Genomic DNA, 23251 nt, shown 5'->3' with positions numbered 1-23251 from the left:
TACTGGTGACCTGGAGGCCCCCGCAGGGGCCCCTAGGGAGGGCGTGGGCAGAACCTCACTGAATTCACTCTGCAGGTGGGGGTGGGCTCTGGGCTGAGGAAGGGGAGAGCTGTGACCGCCACCAGCTGGCCCAGGGCTGCGCACGGAGCCCCTCACCAGCCCCCTGGCCCACAGCCAACACGGGCTGCACAGACGCCCTGGCCGCCTTCAGCAAAGCTCACAAGGTCCACGTCCACAGCACCCCGAAGCCCACAGTACCATCTGCTCCTGGGGCCAAAGCTCTCGGGGTGGAGTGACGATCCCACGGCAGCCCCGCCCTCAGTGTGACCCCGGGAGCACAGGTGGTCTCCACGCCCCTCCAGGTGAGCAGTCCTCCCCAACAGGCCCTGCAGCCCCCCTTCACTCCTCTGTCTGAGGCTGCCTGAGAAGGCCAGGAACTCTGGGCTGAAGTCCCGAGCTCTGTCCCCTCCTGGCGGGTCTTCTCCCTTCTTGGTGGCCCTGCTTCCTCACAGCAAATGAGGGACAAGGTGAGCCCCTCCCGTGTGGAGCTGTGGGCAGAACGAACGGGTCCTGGGGCAGGCGGGACACAGCCTGCGGTGTGAGGGCTGGGGGCCGCCTCAGTCCTCCTGCCTGCATTCCTCACTGTCACGGGGTGAAGCAGGAACTGCCTGTCGTCACTCACTCACACTGAACTCTGCTAGGAAATCACACCTTAGAGGAACACCCCTGTCTGACCTGGGGTCACTTTCCTGAGACCACGCACATTGATTATAACACATCAATTATAAATGCTTTAAGCTCCAATCCTGGGTTCCACCATTCGCAATTTCATCTTTATCTATTCAAGGGGCAGTAATTCTCTTTTTAGGCTTCCCAGGTGGCACCAGGTAAAGAATCCGGCTGCCAATGCAGGAGATTCAGGTTTGATCTCTGGGTCAGGAAGATCCCCTGGAGAAGGAAATGGCAACCCACACAGTATTCTTTCCTGGAGAATCCCGTGGACAGAGGAGCCTGGAGGGTTAGGGTTACAGTCCATGGGGTCACAAAGAGTCAGCTACAACCGATAAACACATCAACCTAGAATGTTCTGTGAATAGCTTACCTTGTCTCGCAAATGATGTTCCGCAGCTTCAATATTCAGTGGATCATCAAAATTCAACAGATCCTTAAAAAGAAAGAGTAAACAGTGGAAAGAACCTGTTTTTCTGCTGTTTCTTCATTTTATGAAACAGGCAACAGAAATTTAATCAGAAAATGTTAGAGTGACCCAGAGAGTTAAGAAAATTGCCGAGAAATAAAGTTCTTTTGATGCAGAAGCATTGAAGTTGAGACATTTGTTTCAAAATGGTGATTCATGGTTGACTGAGAGAAGGGTGGAATGTGTGTACAGATGACTTTCCACAGTTTGGTGAGGGAATAGCAATCACATTAATTTCTAATGCTATTTCTTATAATTGGGGAAGGACAAACCACTCTCAATATGAGCATTTATAAATAAAAATTCTATTTTTCCTTAGAAACTCATTTTCTCCTCGATCTTGTGATTAACAACTGTGCCTGCTATGCTTCCATTCTGGTCTTGCCTGAGCTTCCCCTTCATCCTTAACTCGTCTCCACGAGCACTGCCCTCACAACCCAGAAGGAATGATGTCTGGACCCAAACTGAACGGAGGACACTGCTGTTAGGTCAGCGTTCCCCGGCCTGAGGAGGAAGCACCTTCCCACCTCAGAAAAGCCCTGGGAGGGCTCCCCTCCTCCCATCCTTCCACCCGCCGCTTCTCCACCAAGAATAAGCACAGGTCTCAGATCGGGGGCCACATCTTATCTTCAAACTATCTACTCCTCTTCTTAAAGACCAGGGTAGAAAGATTTGTCCTTATGATGAGTCATTGCTTTCCAAAGCCATCCATGGATCCTTGTAAAGAAACTGTATTTCTCCCCAGCAGAAATGTTTAATCTGGGGACTGTATTCCTGATTTGGAAATAAATATGCCTGTGACCGATAGTCACAAATACAGCAAGGAAAATCTGTAACTCTCTATGATCATTTACAGCTGGGAAATTAGCTTCCAAGTCCTAGAAACAGGCAAAAGTATGAAGCACATGTAACAGGAGACTACACCAAACACAAAGAATTCTTCATCTTCTCGACCGTGTATTAGTACCTGACCTACAGTGAATGTATGAAGCGTGGAAGTGAGGCTCTGGGTGTTTTATTTGCTGAAGATGACAGGGCAAGGCAGCAGGGGGCTGTCCTGTGGACTGTCCAGGACGGGCTCATTTTCCTGAAGGGACCTGAGGTTTTACTCAAAGTAGTACAGCTTTTTCTTGCCCAAGGACAGGTCCTTGAAGTTTATTTCTTTTTTTTTTTTTTTGAAGTTTATTTCTTTTAAAGCTCCTTTATGATCAAATATATTTAACTTATATGCAGAGTACATCATGTGAAATGCCAGGCTAGATGAAGCACAAGCTGGAATCAAGGCTGCTGGAGAAACATCAATAACCTCAGATATGCAGATGACACCACCCTTATGGCAGAAAGAGAAGAACTAAAGAGCCTCTTGATGAAGGTGAAAGAGGAGAGTGAAAAGGCTGGCTTAAAACTCAACATTCAGAAAACTAAGAAAATGCATCCAGTCCCATCACTTCATGGCACATAGATGGGGAAACAATGGAAACAGTGACAGACTTTTATTTTCTGGGTTCCAGAATCACTGCAGATGGTGACTGCAGCCATGAAATTAAAAGACGCTTGCTCCTTGGAAGAAAACTATGACGAACCTAGACAGCGTTCTAAAAAGCAGACATTACTTTGCCGACAAAGATCGGTCTAGTTAAGGCTATGGTTTTTCCAGTAGTCCTGTATGGATGTGAGAACTGGACTATATACAAAGCTGAGTGCTGAAGAATTGATGCTTTTGAACTGTGGTGTTGGAGAAGACTCTTGAGAGTCCTGTGGACTGTAAGGAGATCCAACCAGTCCATCCTACAGGAAATCAGTCCTGAACATTCATTGGAAGGACTGATGCTGAAGCTGAAACTCCAATCCTTTGGCCACCTAATATGAAGAACTAACTCCCTGGAAAAGATCCTGACGCTGGGAAAGATTAAGGGCAAGAGGAGAAGGGGACAACAGAGGATAAGATGGTTGGATGGCATCCCTGACTCGATGGACATGAGTTTGAGCAAGCTTCAGGAGTTGGTGATGGACAGGGAAGCCTGGTTTGCTACAGTCCATGGGGTTGCAAAGAGTCGGACACGACTGAGCGACTGAACTGAAATGATGATCAAAAAGTCAAAACTCAAAGGAACAACTAATTGTGAAAAGCCTAAAGGTTGGTGACTACATGCTCCTTCATCCAAACCAGGACACCTGGGAGTGAAGCAAAGCAGAGTGTGGGGCGGCCAGGCCCCCAGGGAGGCGTAACCCGATGGAGGAGACCACAGGGAACGGAGCTGGAGCTCGCCTGTGCTGCCCCCGAGGCAGTGGGGATGCTCTCCTCTCCCCTCCCTCTGCTCTCTCCCCATCTGTTCCCCCAACCTCCCCATGGGTCACTCCAAAGCACCCTCAGTTCTTAACTCACTGTTCTTCCGACTCACAAAAGTGCCAAAGAAGAGAGGGGTTCAGTAATTCCCTTGTGTTATCCTTAAATTATCTTTAACACCAGCAGACAGAGGAATTAAAAACAATTTGGAATTTTGGTCAACATACTTACAGTAAACAAAGAGTTTAATCCCCAAACAACATCCTGAAATGAGAAGAAAGAAAAAAACAAGTTTCAGGTGAGAGTGGTCTCCAAGAGATGAACCAGTAAGTCAGCATATTATGAAGGTTAGTTTTTTCAGAGTTGTTTTAAAAGGCAGGCCCTAGAGAGTTAATCAGCAAAGAACCGTGGGGAAACAGAGCCTGCACGCAGGTCCAGTCCCCTCAGGCCCACCCTCGCCACCCAGGGACAGCAGCCAATGCAGCAGCTCCACAACCAGCCGCTGCCCACTTCTCGTGACCTTGGCACAGACTGAGGCCTCTGAGCGGTTCCGGTGAGGACGGCGTTTATTGTCCATACCTGACTGAGCCAAGGTGCCATGTGTGAAAATGTTACGGGAGAGAGAGGCAGGGAGACAGCATGTGCACTATGCCAGGCAGCCCAGAGCCTCAGATGGGCCGATGTGCTGCCTGCGGCCCTTCAAGTTAAGAGGAGGGGGATGGTCACCATGAAAACGGCCTTGCTCAGAAGGCCACATCTCTGCGCTGAAGCGAAGGCTGGGAACACCACTGCCCCCAGACCCAGTCTGAGGCGAGTGCTCCTCTGGGCACGACCGACCCCATGGCAGACAGGCAAGGGCCACGACACCGTGGAGCCGCTTTACTACTCGAAGATGGAGGAAGTCAGGGGCTGCTTGCCACTCACTGAACACTGGCCAAAAGCCGGGACGCTTCTGATAAGGGTCAGTGAAGACAGTCAGGGGGCCCGGGGGGCAGCAGCATGGGAGAGCCCAGAGACGATGCACAACCCATGGCGCCACATGGGCGCCCAGGACACACCCCCTGAAGCCCACTCGAGCCACGCTGGCACCTGGGGCCAGTTCCTGAGTCCCTGTGGCTCCCCGATCACCCCCCGCCCCAGAGAGGCGCCCCCTCCAGCACACCTGGCCCCATCCGCCACCCCTCCTCCGGCCGAGGTGACTCAGAGCAGACACAGGACCCCCAGCCTCCCCCTCCTCTGTCCCCGCCCACTGCCGGCAAGCCTGCACTGAGTTAGGGGAGACCACTGTGCAAGCCCGGGGAACAGCGGGACAAGCAGGGACAGCAAAGCACTGCAGCGCCTGTGGCAAAGGGCAGAGAGCACCTGATGCCCCTTCAACCCGCTCAGGGAACGGGGGCGGCAGAGCCCCAGGAGGGCCAGCAGGCGCTGAGGGCAGCGGGAGCGGGGAGGGCGGCCAGCCGTGTGGACAGGACAGTGTGCACACTGCTGTCCTCCCGGGAGGCTCCTCCCAGACGGGTTGGCCCCGGGCAGAGGCCCGCACTTCACCTTCAGCGTCCTTGTGGGGGCCCAGCCGGTGCCGTCGATCGAGTGTTCTCTCAGTAAGCTGAAACAGATGGAAAAGCGGAGTGGTGAGTGAGGAGCGACCAACAGGCCAGCCAGCCGCAGGTGCACAGCTGGGCGCAGCAGCACGGAGCGGCTCCTGTCTGCCGGGCCCTTCTTTTCTCTGTGGTTTGCAGTCTCCTTATGGCTGAAGGACCAGGGAAAGGTGTACAGATCCACGCGCCCTCCAGTGGATCAGGAGCCTGTGCACACACACACGCACACGCACGCTCTGCTGTGTGCCAGCCTGAGAAGTGGCGAGCAGCCTCCCCTTGCTTCCACGTGCTCATCTCCCATTGCCACGGAGACCAAGCAGCCCCAGACGTGTTCTGCCCACATGTGCCTCCTCCTGTGAATCCCCTACTTGGAGCCGAACCTCATTTTTCCGGTGGGGGAGACCCATCTTTTTCGTATCAACTGAAAGGACTGTTTATATACAAGGGGTGCAATCCTGCTGACACTTTATCTTTCAAATTGTGTGTTTTTAATTTTAACGTGGCTAAATCTATCAACTATGGTTTCTAGGTTTTGTAGCAGGCGACCATCTGTTAAATTCCTATTATATTTTGTTAATAATCTGATTTCTCAGAAGATGGCAGAAGTGACCAGAGAAACGCCCTCTCTGGACCCACTCTGACTGGAGGAGGGGAGACAAGACATATAGGATCCGAAACTGAAGATCACAGATTTCTAAAGTTTCAACACTTAAAGGGCAGATAGTTAAAAGGGAAGATGCCTTTAAAAAAAAATACACCCTTATAAAATGTATTTTTCACTATCAAAAGCCAAAGTGGATGCGAAAGTGGGTATCCTCGTGCCTGCAGGGAGGGCGATTAGTTTGCACACGGCCTTTCACAGGTGCCGGCGTTCTCTGCGGGGAGAAGAGGGTGGGAAGACAGGACCCAGAGGCAGGGCCTGAGGATGAGATCACAGCAAGGGAGCACACAGCACGCTGGAGCCACGCCCCAGATGGAGCAGCTGGGCTCCCAGGTCACACGGCCACCAGGGGTGGGCCAGGACGCCAGCACCAGAGCCCCGCAAGCTGACCTCACTGCCCTGCCAGAGAACGTGCGTGACACAAGACAGACACAGCCCACAGGCTAAACTGACTTGAAAACCACCTCGAACCCCACCCTACACAACCTCTCCGGTTCTCTACGTTAGTGACCAGCAAGCTCTAGAAGCAGGAAATGGCTGGTTCCCGGCCATCTGCCCCTGGAAGGGCAAGGCCCCGGGCACCACGGATAAAAGGCTCCAGGCACGTGCTCCTGCACACTTCGTTTTGGTAAAGACCGTTTTGGTAAAGAGGACACTGAGGGAACTGCCTGGCGGTCCAGTGGTTAGGACTCCGCACTTGCACTGCCAGGGCCTGGGACTGATCCTGGCCAGGGAACTAAGATCCCATAAGCCACGTGCATGCAGCCAAAAACAGTAGAAAAGAAAAACCACAAGAGAGGACACTTAAATGTAAGTGGGCGGTCTTCTGAAGCCTGCCATCCGCATTATCCTCCCACTGTGAATTCCATTAATCATAGTTTCCCCTTTTATCTAAAATCAGCCACGTGGCAGGAGTGTGCCTCAATTAAAATAAGAGGGGACAGGGTAAAGGTCCTTAGAGGGGCCGTCCTAGGTGGATTGCAGAGGCCAGGCTGGGATGGGGGAGCCGAGAGACCGCTCCAAAGCCTCCCGACTCTGGGCCCAGCCTCAGAGTGTCCTCTCAGGGGAAGTAACGGGTGGGAAGCCCAGCCTCAGAGTGTCCTCTCGGGGGAGGTGACCCCTGGGAAGCCCAGCCTCAGGCAGCACTCAGAGCACAGGAGATGGGAGCAGACAGAACTCACCTGAGGCATATCTCACCAGTCTCGGTGATGTTGGGGTGCCAGATCCTGGTCAAGCATTTCACTTTGGGAGGCTGCAACACAGAAGGAAGAGATCACAGGTGATCCAGAGCCTTCTGTGTCCCCCATCCAGTGCCGTTTTACCGTGCACTCCCGGCTCGTCAGGCAGCGGCCCCAGACCCTGCAGCAGTGTCTGCACACCGCATGCAGTGCTGGTCTCGCTGGGGGCGGCTGCTGTCCCCGCACAGGACCCCTCCGCATCCTGGGGCTGATAGCAGATGGTGCTGGCCGCTGGGCTCCTGCCCCCTGCCCCTCCCTGGGCCCCGGCTGTGGGGGAGCAGCCACAGAGGCCTGGGGAAGGAGTTCTGTACCCCCAGAACCCGCTGTGAACCAGGAGCCCCTAGACTCCTTCACGCTACGTGCTGAGCAGCTGAAGCGCTGCCCCGCACAGCAGCGCTGGCGCCCTTTGTGGGTATTCCCGAAGACGCTACTGTCATTTTCCATGTCTAGATGCAAGTCCTAGTCCACTAATACTTAAATGAGGGAGAGAGAATGAAAAGGATCACGCGGGAATAAGACACATCAACATCACTTAGCATGGAGCGTGTTTGGGTAACGTTCTTTTAATCTTACCCTATTTTAAAACCGATCACACTCATCTAAAAAAAAAGCAAAAACAAAAAGGAAAGATACTAATGTGTGTGTAGACAGAGATATAGCACTGTACCCGGAATAATTTCTATTAATATCTGATGCGCATTCTGGAGCCCCTTTTCGAGGCCATGCACACAGGTGTGTGTGGTGCACAGTCGTTTTTCTTTCTACAAGTAGGGAGATGTGCTGTACACTTTCCACATTTATTCTCGTCTCCGATGCCTTTGGGCGTCCATGCATTCCATGGCACAAACACTAGCATTTAGCAAGCCCAGAAGCTTAGGTTCTTCCCGCTTCTACTACAAAACTGCCATATCAATGCTATCTTCACTCACACCGGAATGAAATACTTCCCTGGGATAAGACCAGGAACTGGGCGGGGGGTTCTGGCCACAGCGCTGCTGCGGAGTCAGTGCCAAGCGCCCTCGCGTCCAGGCGCCCACCCCTGACTCCAGTGGGTAGCCCCTTCCCCAGGCCCAGTCCACTGCAAGGTCACCTTGGTTTGAGGAGCATGACAGTCATCTCTCAGAATCTCACCAGACAGGTCATCTCACAGATACAAAGTCTTTGTAATTTTTATCTCTGAGGCCAAATCTAGAGAATATGTCACCATCCAAATCTTCTGTACTTTTTCTAGTACTCTAATATTGTCACCTTTTGAATCTGTATAAAACAAACATTTTTAAACACTTTTTTTCAGTACCCTTATTAAATTTTCTTCTGATTTCAAAGCAACATGACGTCAACAGATTCCCCTGAATGATTAGTCCAACCAAGTAGAGGTGGGTATGTGAGGATTACAAAATTTAGGATCAGTGGGAGCTGAAATCAATCTGAATATTCTCTAACTTGCTCTTCTGCAGGTAAATAGGAATGCATTTGACAGAACACATACTAGCAGAGCCTGCACTCTCAGCAAGGCCTTCAGGCTCAAGAGGAAGGTCAGCCCTGCTGGCACTGTGCATGTGGTAAATCTACTGAACACAGTAACCTGCAGGGCAGACTGCATCACGGACTCAGCGTCTGAGGGACTGAAGGCCCCCTCCCTGCTCTGAAGCCCTGACGCGCGGCCACCTGCCTGGTGTCCCTGCAGCTCCAAGCATGGGGCCGCACCTGCCCTCTCCCCCTCGCCCCTCCCACAGCTGGAGGCTGTCGACGGCCCTCTTGACAGCAGCGCCCCAGAGAGAGAGCAGGCCTCTGCAGCACAGCTGGGGGCCTGACTCTCACACACACTTCTCACACTTTTTCACTTTTCAATAGTCTGTGAACTACTCTCACAGACCCCTACCACCTCCAAAACCAGACTAACAAGATGCACTCAGCTCCAGCTCCTACCTCAGGGGCTGGCATCACTAGCCATCCTGTTACACAGCTCAGGGTGTGTACATGACAAAGGCCAACTGCAAATCAATGGGGACAGGGGCACTTCAAGGGTTAACTATTCATAAAAGTACAGTCAGATGCTCGCTGAGAGCTTCACATAACATAAACAACACAGACCTCGATGAGCACTAGAACAAACACAGATGAGTTGCCTCGCGGTCCGAAGGCCTGTTACAAGCATTCCACAACATGCAAAATTCAAGAAGGAAAAGTAGATTTGGCTACACCTTAAAACAAAAAGCCACAAGCTTTTACAGAACAACAACAAGACAAATGAAAACGCGAAAATGTTTATGACACAGCTAAGTAAACTAAGAAAAGTTTCATATAATATCTATATAGGAATGCTTATAATAAGCACATAATAATAGCCCATAAAAGACATAAACAGTTAATAAGTAGGAAAAAAAATTAGCATCCTATTTAAGAAATGAAAATGCAAATAACATTTAGATATTATTTATTTCTTTCCAAAAGAGCAAAAAGAAAAAAAAATAATGAAAACATCCCATGTTGGTCAAGGTTTAGGAAAAACAATTTTCACACACTGACGGTGGAGATGCCAAATGGAAATTCTCTGGAAGGTAACTGAATCATACTGATTAAAAAGCCTTAAAATCAGCATCAACGACTCAATACCTGTAACTGCACTTCTAAGAATTTATCCAAAGGCGGCAGCAGCAGGCATGCGTGTGCTGCTGTCCAGGACCTGCGTCACAGCACTGCTTATTCCAGGGGTCAGCAAACTACAACCCACGGACCAAATAAGCCCGAGCTTGATTTCAAGTGGTTTATGAGCTAAGTACAGCCTATATATTTTTAAAGGGTGTGTTTTTTTGTTTTTTTTTTAAATAATGTATGATAGAGACCATATATAGTCCACAAGCCCTAAAATATTTACTGTTTGGCCCTTTATAGAAGTTTGGCTCATATTATCAAACACTGGTCACCCAGTGATCAACCATAAAGGGTTAGTTTAAAACCACGATACATCACACAATTAAGTGCTCCTACCAAGGATGATATAATTATATACTAACTGACAAGAGAACATACGTTCTTATGATCTGATGATGTATCACGCTGCTGCTGTGCCTCTACGACCCCATGGACTGTCGCCCACCAGGCTGCTCTGTCCATGGGGTTTCCCAGGCAACAATACTGGAGTGGGTTGCCATTACCTTCTCCAGGGGATCTTCACTATCCAAGGAGCAAACGTGCGTCTCCTGCATTGGCAAGTGGATGCTTTCGGCTGAGCCACCAGGGAAGCCCATATTGTACTATACTGTAATATGAAAAACCCCAAGTCCCCAAGCTATGTGTAGCGTGATGGCACTTGTATGTATGGTTAGATATCGTGCATAACATCCATCAGAAAGTTAGTGATGATCATCTCTGATGCTGGAGAGAGACAACAGATGACTAATATTCTATTTGTGCATAGTGATTTTTTCCTCAACTTTCCATGGAGTATAATAAATTACCCTAAAAAGAAGAAGGGCCCGTGGGTGTTCAGGTGGTACCTCCTGCTCTCCTTCTGGAAATGTGGCAGGACCGCCCTTTCTGACCCCTTTAAGGACTGCTCGCAATCATGTTGCCTGATGCGGTTTTATCACATAACCTCACTTCCAGTTAGACAGAAAAGCCACATTCCTGTCTCCTGCTTCAGCACGTGGATTTCTCCCACAGCTCAGGTGACACGCCAGGGGAGCCGCGTGAGGGCCCAGCGTGTGAGACTGCAGCCAAGCTGCTATCTGCTCCCAGGCCTCCTCCTGCTCTGCGCGTCCCCACACTCTGGGGCGTCACCATCACCGCATCACCACCCTGGCTTGTCACCGTTTCTGGGTCCAGAGGCTGAGCTTCTTCAAGGCCGCCTGACTTCTCACCTCCAGCCCACAAGGCCTGACCCAGAACCCAGAGCATTTTAGGAGCTCATTAAATGTCACTCCACTTTCAGCCAACTTCTAGGGCTGAGAGAGACTGTGAAGCAGCTGGAGACTGTAACATAAAGTTCAGGGATCAAAGGACAAAGAACCAAAGGAAATATCTGCATTTTAGCTGCTGGGGCAGAGGGCTTGCGGGGGCGGGGGGGTGGGGGGCGCGGGGGGTGAGGGGATACCAAATAGGTGTTTTCTTTTTAAGAAAGTTTATTCTAAAATAATGATTTATTGATGCTTAACTGATTAAAAAAGCTTCATCCACAATCTTAAAAACTGACCTTGACTGCAGGAACCATAAGCGTAAGGGGTTTTAAAGAAAAAAAGTCCTTATAAAGTACAGAAATCCTATAAACTGTGATGTAAAAGCAAATGAGTTCTGAGAAAGCTCCACAAAGCCCTTTCAGGCTGACTTGCCGAAAACCGGCTGTCTCTCCTCACTCCAGTGAAACGTGAATTCCTGAAAGTCTGCTCTCAGAATCACTACTCCACATGCCTGGAACCTCTATATTTTCAAATGCTGGTTTATTTTCCACACCACAAATTTCTTGGGGGCAGAGAACATACCAACCACTGAACAAATGTGAGCCACATGCCTGGTGTGGCCACCTCCGCCCAGCAGTGGAAATACTGTGAGATCAAGGCACCCCCAGACTCCTCCTTTGGGGAGCAGACAGTCCAGTGAAGAAAGACAGTGAGGAGAACTAGACAAAGATGAACTACTAGCAAGGGGACACCACCACCTCTGTACCTACGAAGCACACCACCTCACGTCTCCAGGGACTGGGCCACCCTCTTCACCCTGCTGTGAGCTCACGGCTCTGGCTGGTCCCTGCCTGCAGAGGCAGACAAAGCACGCAGAGGCCCTCCTGGCAGCAGGGTGGAGTCTGGATACACCCGGACGGCCTGGCCTCTCAGTACTTCCTGGCTGGAGAACACGGGTTTTGTTCCCAATGAAAGAGGACTAGCCCTGTCACTTAGAAATTTTCCAAAGGAGGCAGAAACTAAAATAGAAAAATGTGAGATAAGCCACCAGTACTAGAGGGAATGTGTCTTTGAGGCTCAATGGTTTTCTATTCACTACTTATTTCTGACTTCATTTCTTAAAGAAGTCACAGGGACAGGGGAGTATGACCAACACTTCTGACTATGAAGCAGCCACCAGGTGTGCTGGGAAGGGCACATGTTAGGAAGGCGGACAGCTCTTGACAAGAATTGGCTTTGGCAATGGAGACACTGAGACCAGCAAGGCCAGCTAGGTAAGTTCTTACTTTTCCTTTCTAAGCCTTAACTTCCTGATGGGTAAACACAGAATACTGAGGTCACCCAAATGACTGGAGTATGACCTAAGCAAAATGAGTGGAAGCGCCTGACACGTGGAAGCCCGAAACACACCTCTGTTCCTCCCTTCCTGTCCTGACTCTCTGCTCTCTCCTTACACTGGAAAGAAGACACTCTGTCACCAAATGATGCCTGACGCACACCAACAGCAGTTCTCAGCTTTGAGGCTTGTTTGGAAAGTTCACCAGCTTACGCTAAACCCTATGATCTATCTTCCTCCCCTGAAATTCCCTGCTTTTCTGAACGTGGTATCGCAAACCTACGACCTTTACCTCTCTTCAGAGAGAGGGCACATGTCCAGGAAGCCAGAGCCTGGAGTTTTAAGTACTGCATGTCTGGTTGTTTCCAGAAACCATCAAAATAGCCCCACATTCGAAACATGTGCCTGTAAACCAAGTTCTCACACTGCTCTTGCCTGGGGAGGTGCAGGTTCCCCTGTCAGTGACCAGGGCAACAGGAAAAGTCTCAGTAGGCAGCTGGATGGGTGGGTCAACAAAGGCCTGGAAGGCGTATCTTCCTATCTTTGTGTAACATTTAAATTTCCTTTTTCTTTTTCTTAGATTGCCAACTCTTCCACATCCTCCAAAAGGGCTTTGAACATAGTAGCCCAGTAGAGATCAACTTCCATACAGAAAAGTTTGGCTTTAAATAGACAAGTGTTAGAGCCACTGAACTAGACAGCCGGGGTCGGGGGTCGGGGGTGGGGAGGAAGCACAGGAGGAGGGGGACAACCCCACTTGTCAGAAAGGAGAGAGCTGTCGCTGAGGGGAGCAAGGGCCCAAGCGGTGCCAACTCCCTCAGCCTCAGACTCACAGGAGACTGAATTTTACCATCAGATTTTTCTTTCCTGCTCAACAGGCCTAGAGAATGTGAAGAAACATGGCGGGAAGTAGACAACATCAATATGCAAAATCTATAAATCGGTAGAGCTGACCCCGTGCAAGCCCGGGGGCACAGAGCCTGGGCGGGCGCACCACGCCCTCTCCTTGCCCCTGCTCGGGGGGCGTGGGGTTGTTCGGAGCCCTCACGGATTTCTCACTGCTGTAGTGAAAATGCCCCCCCAAACCTCACATCTGGGTTTTCTCACTTCTCCACTATTTCCTGACCCCAAGTCTTCCTCAAGTTGACCTGGTCAACCTGCCCTGTACAAAGGCTGCCGGCCCTCATTTCCACAGCTGTCAGGACAGCAGGAGACGTGTCTCGTCGCCCAGAACCCCTGCCTCAGCTGTGCTCGAGCCGACCCAATTCTAGCTCTCCTCACACCCTTAACTGGCCCTGACCACTTTCCAAATACGACCTTCTCTCTTCCTTCTCTGAATTCTCCAGTTTCCTATCGTTGACTGATGATCACTGTCTGCTACTTACTACTTTCAGCACTTTATGATTGATTTTCTACCCTTTCTCTCACTTTCCTACGTGGTCAGCAGATCCTAAAAGCAAAGGCAAAACGTAACCGCACCGGGCACAGCTACTCCTGGAGCGTCCTTGAAGGATCCGACATGTTTACAGGGGTGTAAACAAACACTCATAGTTTAAAACCATGGGTTGTTTTCCTTCTCCAAAAATCTAAAACACGTTTTATACGCTTCTCAAATTTTGGTGTTATACAATAAACAAACTTACACTTTTAAATAAAATCTTCTTTCCTCCAGTGTCAGAATTTAACAAGATTTGCATGAAATACGCAGGCAGATCCCTGTAAACGTGTGGTCTCAGGACAGTAATTCCAGCCTCAGTAGAGCTGCACCCGGCACAGACTGCCTGGCACACAGTACTTGCAAATGTGCACTGAGAATGAACCTCTCTACTCAAACTCTAAATACTGCTAGTGAGGGGCATTAACCCACAAGTGCCGGCCATTCCATGCTGAGTCCCAGGACCAGGTGGGCCGCATGTGGACACGATGCTGGGGAGGGGACCGCCAGGCCCCGTGATGGCCAGGCGCCACGCGAAGGGGGAACATGACTCAAGCGCAGGCTACTCACCACCATGTTGTATGCGTCAGGAACTTCAGTTTCAAACTGAAATTTTCCACCCTGGTAGTAACCCTCATCTATCAAAAAACACAAAACAGAACAAAGAAATCCTTTAAATTAAAAAAAAAAAGGAAACAAAGGGCAAGCACTATGTTAGGATATGGCATATACAGAGTTTAAAAAGAGGACCGTCAGGCTCCTTTGTTACTGCAAGCTTGCCCCTGAGCTGATGGTACTGGCGGGCCCGCTCTCCTCCTGGTGGGCAGCGCCCTCGGGAAAGGGGAGGCATCTTCTGGGAGCCTGGTTCCCCTCCTCCTCTGTCCCTGGAGCAGCCCAGCCCTAACCGCAGTGCTCGGGGCCTCCCCTCAAGCCTTCGGCACATCTCACGACAGGCTGCTGTCCTGCCTCAGCTCTTGGTCATCTGTCTGCTGCTCGTCTCCCCATAAGCAGTCAGCTCCAAGGGGCAGGCAGGCGGATGGCCCTGTCACCTCCCACCTCCCTTTCACGATCTTTCTCCCGCTCAAAAGAGAAGACACGCTGCTCATCCAGCCTCTCCCTGGGGTACGCTGCACCAGGGGTGATGCATGCCCACAGCGGAGCACCCTGGATCCAGGCCCAGTGTGGGCTTGTGCTTCTCTCCATCTCACACCCACTTCTGTTCAGGGCACAGCATGGCACTACAGATAAGATGTCACGGTTCACGCTGGAATGTCTTGAATTCAGACACACTGTGGAGCCTGATGGCAGGGATGGTTAAATTTCATTTAGTCACTTCAATCTTAAGACTGCTGTAAAGGAAAAAGCATCACCCCTGTGAGGAGCAGCAGGCAAAGAGGGCGCCAAGGAGCACAGAGAGGCACCCTCCTCCACATGGTGATCAGCTCCACACCGCACCTCTCCACTAGGAACTGAACTTGGAAGTGGGATGGCTGTCAGATGCATACCTTCAAGTTTTTAAAAAGTTAAGGCCTCACCCGAGACAGAGTGGTTTGACAGAACTGGTTCTGTCTATTGATGCAGATATTTCTTATAAATTGAATGAGCGAAATCCGCATTCACGAGCTTTTGTAAGGCCCACATGTTTAATATTGTAAGGGTATGATAATACTGTAAGGGTATGATAAAATTAATATCAATTTTCTCAGTGCTACCTAGTATTTCATGTACAATGAGAGGCTGTCAAGTGAAGAAGGGCAGGTATGATGAACGGTCAGCTAGCTGGTGTCAGGAAACTGGTTTTGGGGCAGCTTCAGAAAATATGACACAAAGGGACCCCAGTGACCAGGTTTGTAAAGCCTTTTCCAACCAGCTGGTTTTCAGCTCTTTGCCATCAACACAACACAAGGAGCCTAACCTCAGCTGACGACTTATCAAACCCCTTATGTGATTTTTGGCTCCTGACTCTGAAGCCCAGTGACACAGCGACAGTGGCAACCAACGCCTCCCGCCTGCCTGCTTATTCACACCGAGTTTCCAGCGGCCACACCTAGAAAGACAAAAGGAAGGAAGAAAACTGACAGAGTGAACCCTTCTCTCTAGCATTAGGTGATTCTGTTCACAAACACCTAACTGAATCAGAGGAAAATGCTAACAGTAACCTCGACATTCTCAGATACGTTTCAGATAAACTGCTATTTGGTTTAATAACCATCAAAGCTTGCAACATATTGTTTAAAGTCATTATTTATCCTACAACATTTGAGGAGTGCCTACTATGTGTCAGGTACCGTTCTAGACAAGGGTTGACACACCAGTAAGAGACCTTCCTGGCCTCGTGAAGCTTATATTCCAGAGGAAGGGAGACAAAGTAAATAAGTAAATCACACAATAGAAAGTGAAAAAGAGCTAAGGGGCTAGGAGGTGGGAGGAACTGCAGTTCTAATAGGACCTGAAACTGAAGGCTTAAAGGAGGGGGAAGGAAAGCAGGGTGAGAGACCCCTGAGAGGGCCTGATGCATCCCAGGGACTTGGCAGAGGCCAGGAGGCGAGGCAGGAGGAGGACCTGAGGTGGGAGGGGCAGCAGGCCTGCCGCAGGGCACGGTTAAGCACACCAGCTTTCATTCAGAGTGAGGCTGCAGGGGGGCTTGGGCAGAGGAGGGGCAGCACCACAGAAACAGTCCAGATGAGACTGTGCTGGTGAAGACCAGGTGAGAGCTGCTGAAGCAGAGGTCCCGTGAGAGTGACACCACCAGGATCTGTGGACAGAGGAGGGTGGGCGGGCAAGGAAGGAGCCCAAGTGCCAGATCTCTGAGTGTGACGGAGAAGGGCAGAGCTGCCACCTCAGAGACAGACAGCCTGTGGAGGGCACAGCTGTGAGATTTAACATCGGATGTGAGATCCATCTGAGATTGCATGTTCACAACCAAGTGGAGACATTGATGGGAGTGCTGGGCAGAGGTTGGGGCTACAGGAGCATGGTTGGGAGCTGTGCACGGAAGCATCCAGACTTCAAGAGCTGGAGAGGTCCTCAGGGACCCTACTATGGTGGACCAAGGACAGGACGAAGCCCTGAGGGACCTTCTGCTTAGAGGGGTCAGAAGGCAGGACAAGAAGGGCAGTAGTGGCAATGGAGGAAAACCAGGATCTAGGAGCTGGAACAGACGACTGCAACAGTCAGTCACGAGATCAGGCTCAACACCCAAGGGTCTTACGTTATAGAACTTCTTAAATAACTGAATTTCATAGTTACAAAAGAGGGTGACAGGGTGAAAAAATTCTTATAGGCAGAAAAATGTTTATTTCGGGATAAAATTCTGTGTGTGTGTGCTTAGTCACTCAGTCCTACCGGACTCTTTGCGACCCCACTGACTGCAGCTCGCCAGGCTCCTCTGTCCGTGGGATTCTCCAGGCCAGAATACTGGAGTGGGTTGCCATTTCCTTCTCCAGGAGATCTTCCTACCCCAGGGATCGAACCCAGGTCTCCTGCACTGCAGGCCGTTTCTTTACCATCTGAGCTACCAGGGAAGCCCAAAATTCTGTGAGACAAGAGAAATAAAACTATGAGTGCATGGAGAAAAAGTAGCAATGAACATCTCCCAACGATTAAAGTAGAGCTTGTTCATTTGTTTTTTAAATGCGTGATGGTAGGTATATCCATGGTATTTAGACTCCACTGGAAATATTGTGAAGAGTAACACAAGACTTTTCCCCTCTTTAAATGTCAATATTTACAGCACACTGGAATCACATGCTATGCAAATTTTAAACTCGAAGGAAAAACACAATCCCTGCCAAGATGAGCCTGCAGATAGGAGGTCGGCAATCTCTCTGTGAAGGGCCAGGCACTGTGAACTTTGGGTAGAAATAGAGAAGATCCACAGTGAAGCACACAGAGCAAAGTAAACAGAACCGTGTTGCCCACAATTCATACGTAGAGGGTATATATAGGCAAGATATTACCATTCATATACATAATTGGAGTCCCATAAACTGCTTATGGATAAAATAAAGAAATGTTGGTCAGTTACTTCTAAATTTGATGAAAACTGTTAAGTCATGGATCCAAAAAGATCAATAAACCCCAAGTGAGATAAACAGGGAAAAAAATCCCATCAAAGCACATCATAATAAAACTGTCAAAAACTGCGACAAAGAGACAATGCACACCACAGAAAGTGAAACAAAGAATCACCACTAACTTCTTACAAGAGGAAAAAGAGCAAGTCAGAAGGCAGAGGAATGGTATCCTTACAATGCTGATACTGTCAACTTAAGAATTCAACATTCAGCAAAGCTGGCGGAATTCATCATCAGCAAATCTGCATTACCAAAAAAAAAAAAAAAAAATCAAGGGGGTTCTTCAGGCAGAAGGAAAATAACAGATGGGAACTCAGAACTACAAAAGGAATGAAAGCTATAAGTGGTAAATATGTCAATAAATATATAAAGAAAATATAATTATCTAAAACAAAGGTAATTACATTTGTTATAACCCAGAATTCACTGTTAAGTAAACGTGACTATTAAATAAAGGTCTGAATGGGGAAGTGGAAATTCACTATTAACCTGGCTAAACTTCCACCTTAAAAAATAGAAAAAGAAGAGCAAATTAAACTGTAAAAAGGACATATGAGCAGAAAACTAAAAAATATTAGAAGAGAATCAATGAAACCAAACACTGGTTCCTTGCAGAGACCAATGAAATTGATAACCTCTAGCTAACTGGATCAAGAAAACAGAAATTTTCAATGCCAGGAATTAAGGAAGGTATATCAACACACTCTATAGAACTTAAAGGGGTCAGAAGATATTAAGAGCAACCTTACATCAATAAATTCAAAATGCAGATGATATGAACAAATTCTTTGAAGGATACAAATCACCAAAGCTCACCCAAAAATAAGAAATCCAAGTAACTCATACCTATTATATTCATACTTAAGTTCCTACCACAAAAAAAAAAAAATCAACAAAATGATAGACGTAGGTGGTTTTACTGATAAATTCTATCATTTAATAAAGGATTAATAGTAACTCAACATAAAACTCTTCCAGGAAACAGAAAGGAACACTTCCCCATTCATTCCAGGAAGAGTAAGGAGGGGAAGGAAAGAAACTAGAGCCTTATCTTGCACCACATGCAAAAATTCACTCAAAATGGCTCACAGACCTGACTTTAAAACCCAAAGCTATAAAACTACCTTTTTTTAATTTAAAAAAAAGGGAAACCTGCATTTCTTAGACAAAGACTTCTTAGGACACAAAAAGCACTGTGTTTGCACTGTTGCTGTAATAAATTAGTAAATAAATTATTATAAACTCAGCAGCTTAAACAATAAAAACTTATTATCTTTTGTAGGTCAGAAGTATGAAACTAGTCCCAGAGGCTAAGGGATGGCAGGGCTGCAGCTCTTTCTGTGGCTCGAGGAAAAATCCGTTTCCTTCATGCTCTGGCTTTAGGCAGCCACCTGCGCTCCTTGGCCCAGGGCCCTTCCTCCACCTTCACAGTCACTGAAGGCCGGTGGCAGTTAATACTACAGACAACAGCGTGGGTGTGCAAGTGAGAGAAGCCGTGTGCAAAATGCTACATCCTGGTTGGGGCCATTTATGTGACTTTCTGGAAAAGACAAACAGCAGGGCAGAAATCAGATCAAAGATTGCCAGGGGGTGGGGAGAGGAAGCTCACTAACAAGGGGCCCGAGTTCTGAGCTGATGGACACGCTCTCCGTGCATTTCAATTGTGCCGGTGCTCATACAACTATTATGTATTTGTCATAATGCAGAGAATGCTACACCTAAGAATGGTGAATTTACTGTCTGTAAAGTTATGCCTCACTGAACATGATTTTTGAAAAAGACAAAGCTTGCTACATGACAGGCACTATTAGGTGGTACAGGAAAATGAAAGTGTGCTGGCAATTTTTACAATGCCAGAAAGCTAAACATTTAAATAGCGTGTCCTCTTAAAAAACATTTTATATACAGTAACCATCAGAATATATGTTTAACTATGGTAATAATGGCTTTTAAAACAGTATGTCAGACATTTAAATTCATACTCCTGGAAATCTGAGCATCCCAAGAGAGAATCTGCCTCAGAGTTTTACATGCAAGGCAGAGGGCAGAAATCTGTGAGCACAGTGGATACCAGACAACACATCCCCTGCTCAGCAGGATCTAAGCAAAGACAAGGAGGAGGGCAGGGAATGTTTCCCTAACAAAAGTTAGCTGTTGCCAAGGGAGGTAACTGGTTGTCTTGAGTGCTGACACCACATTTCTACTATATATGAAAGGAGAATAATTGCCACTGCATTTCCAGGGTTATTTGAAAGAAAAGACACCATCAGGAAAAAAGTCTCTTCATCTTCAAATTTTTCTCCTTGCAATGGTTCCCAGAAAGCTAAAAATCAACCTAGAAAGAACCAGGGAGGAGGGTACACATTCTGAGTGTCTGAAACCTTGACCGAGTGACGGTAAACTGCACTCCAGCTACGAGGGGACCAGGGTGGTGGTCAAGCCAGAGGTCTGCTTCAGTGCTCTCATCCATTTTCATGTCTTTAAACATGCTCTGCTGCTGCTGCTGCTAAGTCACTTCAGTCGTGTCCGACTCTGTGCAACCCCATAGACAGCAGCCCACCAGGCTCCGCCGTCCATGGGATTCTCCAGGCAAGAACAGTGGAGTGGGTTGCCATTTCCTTCTCCAATGCATGAAAGTGAAAAGTAAAAGTGAGGTCACTCAGTCGTGCGCGACTCTTAGCCACCCCATGGACTGTAGCCAGCCAGGCTCCTCCATCCATGGGATTTTCCAGGCAAGAGTACTAGAGTGGGGTGCCATTGCCTTCTTGCTCCAAAATGTTCACGTGTGGGACCAAACCAATGCCTCAGGCTTACTAACCATACTTCTCTGCTGAGAAATTGGGCTCTTACTTTATTTCACATTTAGAAGCTTTTCCTTCTGGAACTCCAAAGCTGCGAAACAAAGCTAAGAATAACTAAGAACCAAACATCATGGGGTAATAGATAATTTAAATTTCACGACTCAGTGTAGGGTGCACTTTTATTATCAAGCTCATCAGTTAGGGAGCTTTTTATAAATTATATGTTCAAATTAAGAAAACATGACTAATCTGATAATCAACACATTTTTAAAACACATTTAGATGAATATATACCTAAATATACAAGATTTACAATATAACTATGTAATTCCCTAATTAGAACTTTTATCATATGTAACAATTTTTAAAAAAGGATATTATTCACCATTTAAAAAAAAACCTCCCACATATCTAATAAAAAACATATACCCAGAGGATGAGATGGTTGGATGGCATCACCATCTCGATGGACATGAGTCTGAGCAAGCTCTGGGAGTTGGTGATGGACAGGGAAGCCTGGTGTGCTACAGTCCACGGGGTCTCAGAGTCGGACACAACTGAGTAACTGAACTGAACTGAATCTAGGTACATAAATCTCGCAACTCAATAATGAGACCAGCAATCCAATGTTTAAATGGGTAAAATATTTGAACAAAGGAGACATAAACAGGGCAAACAAGCTCAGGAAAAGATGCTCAATATCTTTGATCATTAGGAAAATGCAAACCAAAGTCACAACGAGACACACACGCACTGGAATGGCTGAACTGGAAACAAGTGACACCACTAGCTGCTGGCAAGCATGTGGGTTGGCTGCAATTCCCATTCAGCGCCAGCAGGGGCGCAGTGATTCAGCGCCAGCAGGGGCGCAGTGATTCAGCGCCAGCAGGGGCGCAGTGATTCAGCGCTAGCAGGGGCGCAGTGGTTCAGCGCCAGCAGGGGCGCAGTGGTTCAGCGCTAGCAGGGGCGCAGTGGTTCAGCGCTAGCAGGGGCGCAGTGGTTCAGCGCTAGCAGGGGCGCAGTGGTTCAGCGCTAGCAGGGGCGCAGTGGTTCAGCGCTAGCAGGGGCGCAGTGGTTCAGCGCTAGCAGGGACGCAGTGGTTCAGCGCTAGCAGGGGCGCAGTGGTTCAGCGCTAGCAGGGACGCAATGGACTTTCCTTTTGGAAAACAGTATGCCAGTATTTCATAAAGCTAAACTTATTCTTATCATCACTAATTATTAGAGACATGCAAATCAAAACTACAATGAGGTGTCACCTCTCACCAGTCAGTATGGCCATCATCAAAAAAATCTACCAACAATACATTCTGGAGAGGAGGTGGAGAAAAGGAGACTGTTGGTGGGGGTGTAAACTGATACAGCCATTATGGAAAACAGGATAGAGATTCCTTACAAAACTAGGAATAAATCTACCATATGACCCAGCAACCCCACTACTGGGCATATACTCGGAGGAAAACCATAACTGAAAAAGACACATGCACCCCAATGTTCATAGCAGCACTGTTTACAATAGCCAGGACATGGAAGCAATCCAGATGTTCACTGACAGATGAGCAGATCAAGAAGCTGTGGTACATATATACAATGGAGTATTACTCAGCCATAAAATGAATGAATCTGAGTTCTAGTGAGGTGGAAGAACCTAGGGCCTGTTATATAGAGTGAAGTAAGTCAGAAAGAGAAAAACAAATACAACATATTGATGCATATGTATGGAATCTAGAAAAATAATATCAATGAACCTATTTGCAGGAAAGACACAGATGCAGAGAATGGACTTGTGGACACGGTGGGGGACAAGAGAGTGGGACAAACGGGGAAAGCAGCATCAGCATGTATACACTGAGGGGGCAAGACGGACAGCTGGTGAGAAGATGCTGTGTAGCACAGGCAGCCCCATCGGCAATCCGTGATGACCTGGAGGCATGGGGGGAGGCAGGGAATGTAAGTATAATTATGGCTGATTTGCACTGTTGAATGGTAGAAACCAACACAACATTGTCAAAATTAAAAAAAAAAAAAAAAAAAACCACTGGCAAATGAAGTCCTGCACACAAAGGTTTACAGCAGCTTTTACGCCTGATGGCCCCAAAGTGGAAACAGCACAAAGGTTCATCAATAACCTGGTATAAATACTGGTATACACACATATGACAGAATAAAACCCATCAGCAAAAAGACACAAAATACAACACAGGTGAAACTCAAAAGCATTATGCCAAGTAAAATAATGTAACTTATATCTCAATCAACATTGCTTTTAAAGAACTTTTTAAAATCAATCTACATTTCCATCTTAAGAAGGTAGAAAAAGAAAAGCAATTTAAACCCAAAGTGTAAGGAAGGAAATAATAAAGAGCAGAAATCAATAAAATGGATAGATAACTCAGAAAAACAAATGCTTGCTCTTTCCAAAAAAATAAACTGGATAAACCACAAGCTAACATGACCAAGGGAAAAAACAGAAGATCCAAATAAACCAACATCAGGAATAAAAACAGGGATGTCAGGACAGATCCCACGGACACCAGCAGGCTAATAAGAAAATATTCTGAACAAACTGGGATGGTATGAAAATGCCAAGAGCAGTCTTGCTCATAATAGCCAAAAGCTAGAAAGAATTAAAATGCCCATCAATATGAAAATAATTATATTCATCATATTCATACAACAAATACTGCTATCCACAACAACACATATGAATTTAAAAACATGTTAACAA

General features: G+C 47.8%; 1 protein-coding gene and 1 long non-coding RNA gene across 3 annotated transcripts in view; one reads left to right on the top strand and one right to left on the bottom strand.

Annotated features, from left to right (window-relative positions):
- Positions 1 to 23251, bottom strand: part of UBE2F (ubiquitin conjugating enzyme E2 F (putative)) — a 45928-nt gene that overhangs the window by 1492 nt on the left and 21185 nt on the right. For both annotated transcript variants that reach the window (XM_025289258.3, XM_025289259.3), the window contains 5 exons: positions 14220 to 14287; positions 6923 to 6993; positions 5031 to 5088; positions 3717 to 3749; positions 1103 to 1165 (listed from right to left, as the gene is read on the bottom strand). In XM_025289258.3, the coding sequence (XP_025145043.3) occupies positions 1103 to 1165; positions 3717 to 3749; positions 5031 to 5088; positions 6923 to 6993; positions 14220 to 14287 (293 nt within the window). The remainder of the gene's footprint in view (positions 1 to 1102; positions 1166 to 3716; positions 3750 to 5030; positions 5089 to 6922; positions 6994 to 14219; positions 14288 to 23251) is intronic.
- On the top strand, positions 11640 to 13871 carry LOC102403495. The gene is made up of 2 exons (XR_328264.4): positions 11640 to 12152; positions 13093 to 13871. It is a non-coding gene; the product is annotated as an uncharacterized LOC102403495 (long non-coding RNA).

The sequence above is a fragment of the Bubalus bubalis genome, chromosome 6, assembly GCF_019923935.1.
Source record: "Bubalus bubalis isolate 160015118507 breed Murrah chromosome 6, NDDB_SH_1, whole genome shotgun sequence".
Classification (NCBI taxonomy): Eukaryota; Metazoa; Chordata; class Mammalia; order Artiodactyla; family Bovidae; genus Bubalus; species Bubalus bubalis.
The sequence above is the reverse complement of the archived record's forward strand: the minus strand, read 5'-3'. Positions and strand labels throughout refer to the sequence as shown.